Here is a 12,811-nt window from a genome sequence, read left to right on the forward strand (position 1 = left end):
ACACACACACACATATATATACACACACACACACACACACACACACACACACACACATATACATTATAATACACACACAGTACCTGGTTAATCGCAGGCATTGCAGAATCTCGTCCAAATGCAGAGTATGGCGGCCGCTCATTCTTCCCTAAAATGAAAAACCCAGAAGCCACAATTTACATTTTTGGTAGATAAAGAATCAGATATACCAATTTTTATTGCTTCTTTATTCATTATGCATAGAAGGATTTTTCACAATCTATGCAAGTCTTACCTACAAGTCCAGTTGTTAGAAAAGGAGTCGATGACAAACTGCCTTCATGAGATGGAAGATCTCTGGGCTCACCATAATGGGAGGAATCACCATAACTCTGAAATAAAAGTAGATCAAAAGAAGAAGAAAAAATTAAATACTTTCCATACGCCTATAAAAAAATATTATCACCCTGTAAATCTCTGCACATACTGAGAGAAGGATCCTAACACTAAGCTATTTATTGTGGCCTTGAACCATGCCGTCAACCATGTATCTGTGAACATGTCTACATGAAGAGAGAACAGGACAACTTCATAAGTGGGTGTCACGGTGGCTGGCACTCTTGTCTTGCAACACTAACAACTTTTGTTGAAATCGTGGTTAGGACATGGTCTACATATTGAAATGCTCATGGGTTTCCTTGGCCATAGACCATGGTAATGATATGCGACAATGAAAAAGATAGGGATGTTCTATTGCAAGCTCTAAAATACAGATCGTGACTGATAGACATCAACTGTATAAATAAATTAGTTTAGGCTGTTTCTACATGATCCATCAGCAGATTTGTGTTCCTAAACTGGTGATATTGCTTAAATGCAGAATTGTTTAATGGCACAGGTGTTTAGGACTGGCTATGCAGAATTACAAACCCTTTGCTAAGTTAACAATTCATATTTTTCCTGGGTTATCAAATTTATATTTTTAACTCACTCTTCCTTGATCAAAAGAAGATCCATTGTGATCACCAGTTCCCCAGGCTGCAGATCCAGGTCTTTCTTCCATACCTAAAAATAAATAAATAAATCACACCATGTACAGATACATGCATCAATTGATTAGTCTAAACTAGTAATACTCGGAAAATTCCATACAAACACCAGGCTATAATCGGGCTCATAAACTGGAGTTATAAAACAATATTCAGTAGATTTTAAAATAAGTGCTGCTTTACCACAGCTATCTTGCCAAATTCCATTATTGTACAACAACACACAGTGTATTTGTACACAGACCTACATCATATAACAATTTTGTGCTGCTTCAATAAGCAACAAAATAGAGCCAAAATGATACCTTCTAATTATTGGTTCCATTGTGCTAGCACTACTGCTGCCTTTTTCTGCCACTCTAGAGATCTGGTTGCTTAACTGTTATATAATTTACATAATTATGCATATTAATTTCTGCAGGTCATAAATATTCATCAAACTCCCTTGATGAATTGTGTCTTACAATAGGAGGGAGGAGAAGGAAAAAAACAAAGCTAAAGACCTTAGCAGATAGACACGTAAAAATACATTTAGAGATACACCTGAAATACAAAGGGCTGTCAGGTACTATGTATAACTGTATAATAAAACTAGCCATAGATAGAATGGTGATGGTGATCAGTAACCTCCCTGTCTACGACAGGCGGTGAGACATATGCTTGTCTGTGACTGCACTGCCAAATCACAAGACACCATGCAATGTGTGTGTGGTACATGTGCAACAACCCAACGGACTCAATCCCTTTTTCTTCATGGAAAGGGAAATCATTACAGAGATTTCTTAAGTTGGGAAAGTTTCACGATTCCAACAGCTATCACTTCTTTGGTTAGTGCAGATTGCCGGGACTGGAAACAGACACCCTCCTTACAAACTCTTTTGATCCCTCCAAATCTTACTGTAAAATAAATAGGTCATAGGAGATTACAAACTTGTCTCTTAACAATGCCTTAGCGGCTTCCTAAGCATGGTGCACTAAAAATATGCAAATAGGGACTTTAGCCATTTCAGTCAGTGCTCTCCCACATGCACAATGCACAAGATACTATTTAAAAATGTGGAGGTGGTAAATAATCCATTTAGTAGAGAATGGCATGACTGTACTTTGATATTTATGACAGGTTACCTTTACATTAAATATATGGAGGTTGAATATTAGGAATATTGAAAAAGTACTGCAACTCATTTTAAATGCAAGCAGTGTAAGTACTTGCATTTGACTTGGTATCAGACCTTTGCAGTCCCTGTAATGCACAAAAAAGACTGGGAGAGAAAGAAAGAGCTAATCAGATGTGCTGTATTGCAATGTTGATGCATGTTTTTAGGAGGAGGCGGGAGCAGATGAGTTCAGTGCTGCTTATCTCTTCACTAAATTATCACTGGCTGTGAAACAAAACTTAAAAAGTGTAACTGACCTACAGCCCAGTTCAGCTTTGAAACAGAAATCTAATATATACAGTTATATCAGTAAACTAAACCTTTATATTTTCAGTGGAGCTCTAACTCTTAAAAGCAACACCACACCCCTTCCTTAAAGTAATTAACATTATTATATTAGATACATTACTAACATTACAGTTGTTAACAAGTGGTAGAAGTATAGTTAACCATTTTTAGTGGCTCCCTAAACAATGGTTATCATTGTAACAAATCGGTTCATTTTTTCTCTTTTTTCCCAGGTATTTGCTTGTAGTATCTGCAGGGTCCAAGAATAGTTAACTGCTGCACCTGCTTACAAAACTTACTTCCACACAAGATGTAGCCTGCCATAACCTATCCAGCACAATAGAGCTTAACAGTTAGACAACAAATGCTTTATATAAAAAAAAAAAAATCACAATATATTTTTGCATTTCAGAAGGGGAAAATGTAAATTAATTTCAGCAATATTTTGCTCAAATGAGTACCTCAAAGTATTATTGATATAAAATCCACATTTACACTTTGATATAAATATTACTTTATTATATAATACAGAGTGGCAGCTGATTGAAGATACAATTAATAGGATATTCACAGAAGGTAATACAGAACACTATTTTTTTCAAACCTAGGTTGCCAACAAACCATATATTTAGAAACAGGTAGAAATACAAAAAATATAAAGTTGTGTACAATATAGTCAGCCTGTTCATAAATACAAAACATTCGACTTGGTGGGCCACACGATTACCACAGAGGACACGGTACAGGAAATGATAGCTCATAATATACTTGCCAGAGTCTTTCTGAAGCCCAAAGGAGAAAAATGGTCATAAAAAGCAGTACAGAAATAAAAGAGGATGTGAATGCTTGGTAAAAAAAATGGCTTCATATTAAATGCATATGTTTTTTGTTTAGTTTTTTTTTTAAGAAAAAAAAACAAAACAACAAGTGTTATATTATTCATTTTTTTTTTGGTTACCCAAGTTCTTTAAAATGAATTTGGTATTCACCGATATAATCTCCTGCCTTTTCACCTATGAGACTTAAACAGCAATGTATGTAAAATATTTAGATTTACCTGATCCACCAAACTGAGTGCTGGCAAGTGTTGTTGGTCTGCTCTTTCCATTATTCACAGGCAAAGGGAACATCTGGAAAATAAATATGAACAACATGGCTCTTGAGCATATAATCCACATTACAGATTTAAAATATTATTTTCACTTACATACTGCGTCCACGACCTGCTACATTCCATAAAATTTACCCACACATCTCCTTGCAATAATCCCTGGTAGATACCTGCATTTGTAGTTATCGAGGTATTCTCACTAGAAAATGAGATTCGTGATACCACAATCATCGGGGCCCTACCAGTTCAAAACAAAGTACACATAAAGTAGAACACACAACATCTACGAAAATGTAAATTCCACTTTATTGAGGGCTACTTTAGAAACAAATATTCAACCCAAGAGGTTGAATAAAAGGCAGGACCAACACAAGTCCTCATTTACAGTACTTTTTGACTTTTCATAGGTATTATTACCTTCTATATGACTAAGGTTTCAACATTTAATATAGTGCTGAACACTGTTTAGATCCATTCTTCAAAAAAATTTCAAGGGGATGGAGCATGCCCAGCACAGACTGACACTAAACAGGGATTAACAGACACGTAAACTACATTAAACACTCTCCCAACAATGTGATCAGCACCATTCGGCCTCCTGCAAAAAGCATGCTAAATGCAATGAGACCTTTGACAAGAAGTCTCTACTAAGGACATGATGAGCACTAGAAGCACACTTCTAGGGACATGGTGTGTACATAGAACTCCCTGCGGTGGAAATCTGTGAATAAAAGGTGCTTGACTGTGGAAACAATGCATCAAAGACCCTGCCTAAGACGTAAAATCTTGCTTCTTTTTCTGGTATGCATGGAGGTGTAGCCCCACTAATTCTCTTTTATATATATATATTTTTTTATATAAGTTATGAAGGTGAAATACAAATCTATTTAGCATATTTTTAATTATTGAAATTTCCAAAACCCGATTCCAGCATGATCTTTTGCTTTGGACACTATAAAAGATTGTTTGCTTTGGACACCATAAAAGAATATGAGGTTATGCAATAAAATACCAATTTAATGTATACATTCTGGCATTTAAGAATTTACAGGTATAATGCCCTCTGCCAAGGAAAACATTAATTTTTTGGGTGATAATTAAAACAAAGCAGCAATGAACTTCTTGTTCTCAAACCCCATTGTGAAAAACGAAAGGTTCAGTCTTTCTTTAGTGATTGGAAATCAAATTTAGTTTAGTGTTCAATCATGATGATTACATGCAAACAGGAACAGTATGTTTATTATCTTTATATTAAAACAGCCAACAAGCAAATATGACTTGTATGTCCTGAAAAAACAGTCAAGTTACCTGATGCGTATAGAGTCTGTAGTATTTGTTTTGGGCATCTAGGCTTCAATGACCTTTGTTTTCGTTCAACCAGGGTTACACTAGGTGTGACAAAGTAGTTTTTGTGTTGTGGTTGCAGATAAGAACTATATTGGGGACTTTTATTGAATTGCATTCATGGTTTAGGTTTGGTTATTTGGCTTTGGTTATTTTGTTGCTGCAATATAGTAATTAATACTAATCTCCCCATACCCTATGCAATGTATCTAATAATGTACTTATATATATATCCATGTTCAGTCTGTGTGACAACCATGACTTTCTTCACAGGTATAATGTAGGGAGTAGTTGTAGCCATCCAGACACAGACACGAATTACAGAATATATTATTTTAGTATATAACGTGAAAACAAAGAAGGATAATAAAAATGAAAAACTAATGCAGACACTACATCTAAGGACTAGGAAATTGCAATATTACATTTATAAGCAGGGGCACAGATTCATTCATAAGAAATTTCAACGAACATTTACCTCAAAGAACTACAAAATAAGATATGGTTCTAAGTTATGGTCCTCCTGAAGGAATAGACTGTTAATGCCAAAAAAGCTACATCTGATACCCAACAGAAGTAAAAGTAATTTTTTTCTGCATATTGCAATTTATATGCAATATTATTTAGTAGCACCATATGAGGGAGCGTAAATGCCCCATACCCCTGCGGAGATTCCTCCTAGAAACACTGACAAGAACATAGTTAGCACATGGAACAGGGACATGTTTAAGCTAAGTATTCAATCATGGACATTTTGACTGCACAAATGTTTTTGTCAGGGACAATTTGAACTCAAAAGACATTTTACTGGGACATGCTGAGCAGGTACATGGTAAGCTCGGATCACTGTGCTGGGCCACGGGGTCCCTCTCCTAGCGTAGGCAGGAAAATGAATCACTGCACTAGACATATGGTTAAATACTAACAGTCCTGAGAGGGTGTCCCACTAAATACATGAAACACTCCTATGAACAAGAGTTTACGCATTTTGTCAAGATCGTGCTGGCCACATGTCATCCTAATAGGACCATGCTAAACAAAAAGGATTCTAAGCTAGGGACATATTGCACACTCCAGCATAACAGAGTAAGTTGTTTGGGTCATATTCGGTTGGGTTTCCATTGTGAGTTATGATGTCTTTTTGTGTTTTCTGAAAGGTATAAAGAATTTTCTGATAAACTACTTGACATGATACTGCCATCATAATAAAGGCATTTTTATCCATCCCTGGGGTTTTCAAATTGCTTAAGTGGGGCACAACTTTGCCCACAGAAAATAACCAATAACAATGTAAAATTTAAAGTGCATGCAATTACTAAAAATAAATGTCTCTGGTTGGCGCTTGTTTAGTCTTTTAACTATACCACCGAAAGCAACTTTTAACCCATGAAAAATGTAAAAATATGCTTATTAATGCTGCTAAAAATCTTGTGAGCTAATAATGGCAGGCAGCACAGGTCAGCTTTGCTCACAGTTTATGGTTATGTTATGGAAAAGAGAATTGGAGTTTTTTTTTTGTCCAAAACCACTTTCTGTTATAGGGTGAGAACACTACTCTAGAAATGTCGAAATGCAAAATGCAGTTTCAATAAACCAATGCTAGATCAGATTTAACTGGACAGAAAAAAATGTGGGCTGAATATCACACAGGTACGTCTTTTTTGAAAGTAAAAAAAAAAAAAAAACTCACTCCCTGCCTTTTTTAAAAAGGGGTTTATTTTTTTAGGTGCTCCTTGTACCTGTACCAAATAAATATATATATATTTCATTTGGTAGGTTCACCCTTAAAAGTACTTCTGTGTAAAGGAAACCACCATTCAGGGAAACTAATATCAACATAAGATTCTAGTTCCATTAGCTGCAACAAACCATATTACCATAAATGGAATTTGCAACACAAAAACAAAGGGGTGGAGTCCACATTGGTTTCCTTTTTTAAGTAACATTGTAGGATTGTCAACATTTTCAGCAACTACAGAAAATACCAGATGATTTACCAAAAACAAAAATGTTGTGCCCTTGCAACCAAGAGCAAGTTAAAATTTAAACAAACCATTCTTTCTTTTAAGGTATTTTCTGTAAACCTCTTGTCCTACATAATACATTATAAAGAATCCAAAACTTGTCATCCTAATAATCTTGCATCATAAGAACATAAAGAAAGACATAGTTTATTCTGTACACAAACTCCACAATATATGACAAGTCAACAATTCTCTCACTACAATGGATTTGTCCACTTCCTACTACAGGTCAAAGGGGTTGTGAAAAAGAGGTGGAGACACGCAATTTCCCTTTCACTTGCTTGGTAAGAGTTCATTAACACTGGAATAAAAACCCATCTCATTAATGATTCTCAGGAAGTGAGAAGCTTAGTTTTCCCAAAAAGGATGGAACTGCTAGCACCTTTTTCACAAAACATGACAAATGGGATGTGAGAATGTTCAGGACACATGGTGATGGAGATGACTTTGATGTAAGGCAAATTAGCACAGACTTTTGGGCAAAACACATTTTAATTGCTGCACAAACTTGCCTATGTTCTTACTGAACTGCTTAAATTCATATTTGGAAAAATGCAAAATTATATATAGTCTTATATTAAATTTTACAAGCCTATCTAAAAAATATTTTTTATTTTGTCACTTATTTTGTATTAGTTTTTGCAGAAAAAAAGTTGTATAGTTTATGTAAATCCTTGGTAACTAACCTCGATACTATACCTATAGTCCTCCATCTCCTTATCTGACCATTTCTGGTGCAAGAATTTTGATGTTTAAATAGTTCATGAGGGTTGATGTGTGTGTGTGTGTGTGTGTGTGTGTGCTTCATTAATTTGTCAGTCAAATGCAGTCATATTTATTTTACTTTTCTTCAGTCCCTGAAAAAGTTTATAAGCCCTTTTGTTTGCAAGTTTCATGTGCCCTATCATATGCAAGTTTATTAGTTCCACCAGACTTCCCAGACTACAATATAAAAAAGTTTGAAATCAGCACAAACTACATCTTAATAGATAAAACCTGAGGATATTTTGTTCAATTGACTGTTTGTGAATTGCAGCTTTACTTATTGCAGTTTCCCTATGGAAAGCCAGAAGGAACAGAAACCTCACACCCAACTAGTTTTGCGGATCCATTGGCAGTTGTGTCCTCTACACCTCTGGCATATTTGCCCCACCTTTATTAAAGAACAAAACAGCACTGGTGTCAAATACGATCACAGTACACAGTGATGCAATCGTCAAGCGCTTGCCAACATGCACATAAAATTAATCCACAGTATGTACTATTTGTTGTGTGGCCATGTATCCTGTACTAAGCTGGCCTGCAATTAACATTGGTTATCAAGTACAGCAAACACACATGAGAAATCCTAAAACACCACAAATGGCCATCAGCCAATACAGGCTAGTCTGCTAAATTTATAGTAACATTTCATCCCAGCTTTGAACACCTTTCTTGAAACCTATAAAAAGGTTTTCAAATGCAGTCTGGGGAGCTAAAGCTTTCACCCACAGTTTATTTGACATTTATTATACCCTGAGGCTGTGGTAATACAAAATATTTTTGCTTTGTAACATGCAGCATTTAAAACAAAACCATTCTGCTTACCATGCTAAAATCCAGAAGATCGCTTAATTCTTTGTCAGTGCCCACTGCTGCCATTCTCTGTTGTGGATTCATACTTCTCCCAAATTTAAAAGTATGATATCCTAAAGTCAAGAGAAAATTGTAAAAACACACCAATTAAAAAAAGCAGATGAAAGATTCAAATATGACTAGAAAATACAGTTTTTATATATTCTTGAGATCGGTGGTAGCGTGCATGAGTAAAGGGGGGTTTTTAACTTTTATGTTGTCAATGCCCATTTTTTACCTGCTTAATTTTTTAGGAAATAGTGTTAAATTCGGTACAGCAAAAACAAAAAACAAAACTTCAGGGCTTGACTTATAGACAAAAACAGTCATTATACAAGTAACACCAGGTGAAGGCCTTGCAGTTAAAATCAGAGACTCCAGAGTTTTGATACCATGCGTTATATGATGGGGTCTTTGACAACAATAAATGACTGCAGAAAGAGGTAAAAAAAATTCAAAAGTAAAGCCAGCTTAGCAAAAAAAATAAAAATGCTGACATGCAGGACTATGAAGTCCCTCATGTTAACAGCTTTCCCCAGCCTGTCAGCATTTTTTCCCCCTGTTTTTCTGTACCCTAGTTGAGCATGTAAGTGTAGTTTGAAATTAGCTGGCTCAAGTGTGCATACACAAGGATTAAGACATAGAGACCTGAAGAGGCCAAATATTCTATATTTGTCAAAAGACTGGGTGAAGATGTCATGCCAGTTACAAAAAATGAGGGACATCTCAGTGCTGGTGGGGATATTTTTGCCAAGAAGTGTGCCATAATGCAAATATGCAGGTTTGATAAGGTCTCCATATAGTTGAAGCTTATTAAACCTGAAGCAGCCAAATCCTAGCCCATGAACTTCATAGATTACTGGCTCAGCAAACCTGAACAGCAGCATAAAATTGACCAGTTTGCCAAGCATGTGCTCTGCTATATTAGTCTCAATAGCATAATCTCAAGGAAAAGAAGAATTTACTGCAAATTGGGCCTATGTCTAGGACCTTTGCTTCACTGACAACCTCCATGATCATAAAGTAACCAGAAGAACAGCACAGCTGTGAAAAGTAGGGATGTGAGAGGCCATGACCGTACAAAGAATACAAATGGCAAATGGACCCCCTACCTAACCATAACAAGTTTCAATGCTAGGAAGGGAAGGGGGTGGGGGTGTAGTGACTGCACAGTAAAAGATGAATATATCAATTGAAAATGACCATTACACTCCAACACTCAAAGAATTCTCATTAAAATTAACAAAATGAATGCCACCATCAAAAAATGCAACCCAAAAATTAGCATTTTGCAAAAGTTTGTCATTATGCTATTTTTACTGAAACTTGTCAAAATTAGGTTTAAAAAATTTGCTCGTTTCCACAGTGATTATGGTAATGGGAATAAATATGTTCTACATATAGAAATATAATATTGGATTGTAAGAGCTCTAGTTTCTAGCAAAAAAAGACCACAAAAAAAGATAGAAAATGCAGATAAAATCCCAGACCCCTAAAAATAAATGTATAAACTGCATTGACGAAAAACAGTGAAAACCTGTATATATGCTGTTCAACTGGCATGCTAAGATGACCAGTTTTCATATACTTTGTTAAACTAAATCAGGGCTCATTGGGTGCTCAGAACACTGGCATTTTTGGTCTTGTCTTCCTAGTGCAAAGAATTCAGTGCAAGGAGTAAATTTAGGGCAAGCAGTTTGTACATTGTACATTTTTTGTATCTCATGTAAAGGTCTAAAATTTTGTTCTATGTAAAAAATCAAATATTGCCTAAAAATAAAACTGCAGATGAAGCGTTCTAAATTTTAGGCTTTCTTTATCTCTTTTGCTAAAAAGAAGCCGGTCTACTGTCCAATAGCTCCCTTAATCATACTACAAAAAGAGTACACCCCACAGGAATCATATCATGACTGCACCCTGTATTAATTATTTTCAAAAAAATGTTTTTGATATAGTAACAGAATAAAAAACATCACTTTACATTTTACTTTATGTTTAAAAGGTCAGAATAAGGTTATACTAAGATAAAAAATTAGGAAAAATCTTGATATCTTGATGGGATTATAGGTTAGGTTTGAGTTTTGAGGGACCTTAATTGTCCAACAGTTACTTTTTGCAGGTGATGAGGTTAAAGCTGACAAAAAGTCTTTGTTTTTGGTAATATTTAGAGGGAAATTGGTACATATGAATATCACATTTGCTTTTGTCACTGCAAGCTCCACATATATTGTAATACATTTGGTTGCCAATGCAAGGTGCTCATAAATATCCATCTCAAATGCAAATAATCAGTCAAACAGAGACCCCCACAATAAACAAAGATAAATACACTGTGACACCTCTTCTGTACTGCACTACAGTTACATCTCTGCAAAAACACCAACCAAACCCAGTTAATTTTACATTCTACCATGTAATGTGCTTTATCATTGTCACATAGCTTTTTTAAAATCCTCCATCAAACAAACATACACAATTATGGCATGTGTGTCCACAAGTAGATGCCCATAGAAATCAGTTTCCAGCTGTCATTGCTGCAATGCAAAACAAAAAAATGAATTTCCCAAACCATTATATTGCAGATGTTAACTGTATTTCTTATTTAACTGCATTATAGTTTTAACAAGTGTTTTTCTCATTACTATTTTTTTTCAAATTTTTCCATTACTCTGAGGGCAATTTTAAAGATGGATATTACAAGTGTGAATTATTGTAAGGCTGGGATAGATTTGCCATATAAGCAAGGTTATCACACATCACCCTCACCCATCAGTCATTTCAACAAGAAATGTTATGTATCAAAGAGACAATGCTCACAGAGGCTCCTGTGATACAAATTACAGGGAGAAGGTCATGGGACCTTTGGGCCAAATTATACTAGTGACTATAGACAATCTGACAAAAATTAAATGTATTTTATGCTACTACCCTTTTTAGTGACTTTGTAGAACTGTGAGTAATAAATGCCTGTGAAAAAACCTTTAGGCACTTGACTTTCCAGACATGCCATTTTGTGAATGTTAAGCTACGTACACACTTCCAATTATTATCGTCGGAAAACGAACGACGAACGTTCCTGCACGATATATATGAACGATCGTATAGCACCGATCCTGCATATAGAGGTAACGACACGATCGTTCGTAGATATTGTACACACAATAGATACGATCGTTTAAGCGATAGAGGAACTATGTGCACGACAGGAAAGTGAACGGACGTTCGTTCATCACGCATGCTCAGCCCATGGACGATCAACGAACGACCGTACACACGAACGATGTTCAACGATCGTCGCCCAATCCGATCCGCTGGTCCGGTCGTTCGTTTCCAACAATTTTCCTCGTTCGTCGGCGTCGTTGGTTACTTTTTTACGAACGATTTTTTGCCCAATCGATCGTTCGTCGTTCGATTGGAACGATAAAAATTGGAAGTGTGTACGCACCTTTAGTTTCCTTGTTGACCCTCTTACTTCAATATATTGACTTTTGATTATACTCTGGCTATACTCATCTGTATCTATATACATGTAGCATGGCTCTTAAAACTAAAGTTCTGCTTTGAAAATGAGCAATTAGACAGATCTTTTTTTACAGAAAGGGCCAGGTGATGTCCCTTCTGCAATAAAACATAGTTATGTGCCTGATCCCTGTCATTATGTGTCAAAATGCCAGCTTCCCCTGCACCTGCCTGCTGACGACTTTGATAAAGGATAAACAAGGAGGCTAACATAACACAATACATTCTTTCAAAAATTACACGTAATTAAAAAAAGGGGGAGAAATAAAGATTTGTTTCATGTTTATTATCCAGACATTTATGGAAACTTTCCCTGGTATTTGGCATTGAAGGGGCGAAAGAACACTTGTGCAAGTAAAAAGTGCAAAACCGCCCTTTCTTCTCTCTGGATTCATCCCATCTGAGCTACAATAAGATGTGACCATGCGACATTCAGATTAAGAGGAACAATAGATGGCAAATTGCATTTCCCAGAATCCCTGCATTATAGTTAAAGCAATAATAAAATCTTAGGAGGGACTGGGCTTGTAGTCACAGGAAAGTTAGGTGGTGGTAACTATAAACTATAAGGCATGAGCAGTCTTGGTAGTAGAATTATGTGCACAGATCCAGGCAACCACATTTCATTACATTCATACTTTATTTTAAAGTATGAAGTGCATTTTTAAAAAGGTAATATCTACTAAATATTATCCATATAACTGCTTTGAGAATTTGCCTTGTTTA

The 12,811-nt window shown here is 35.8% G+C and overlaps 1 protein-coding gene across 8 annotated transcripts in view; it reads right to left on the reverse strand.

The window, feature by feature from the left end:
- TCF3 (transcription factor 3) overlaps positions 1-12,811 on the reverse strand; it is a 47,772-nt gene that overhangs the window by 27,695 nt on the left and 7,266 nt on the right. For all 8 annotated transcript variants that reach the window (XR_011919871.1, XM_072404987.1, XM_072404981.1 and 5 more), the window contains exons 2-6: positions 8,540-8,640; positions 3,531-3,603; positions 971-1,044; positions 275-371; positions 84-148 (exon numbers count right to left, since the gene is read on the reverse strand). Coding sequence is in view for 7 of the 8 variants with exons in the window: in XM_072404987.1 (XP_072261088.1) it covers positions 84-148; positions 275-371; positions 971-1,044; positions 3,531-3,603; positions 8,540-8,611 (381 nt within the window). In the remaining variant the exon portion in view is untranslated. The remainder of the gene's footprint in view (positions 1-83; positions 149-274; positions 372-970; positions 1,045-3,530; positions 3,604-8,539; positions 8,641-12,811) is intronic.

The sequence above is a fragment of the Pyxicephalus adspersus genome, chromosome 3, assembly GCF_032062135.1.
Source record: "Pyxicephalus adspersus chromosome 3, UCB_Pads_2.0, whole genome shotgun sequence".
In the NCBI taxonomy this organism is placed as follows: Eukaryota; Metazoa; Chordata; class Amphibia; order Anura; family Pyxicephalidae; genus Pyxicephalus; species Pyxicephalus adspersus.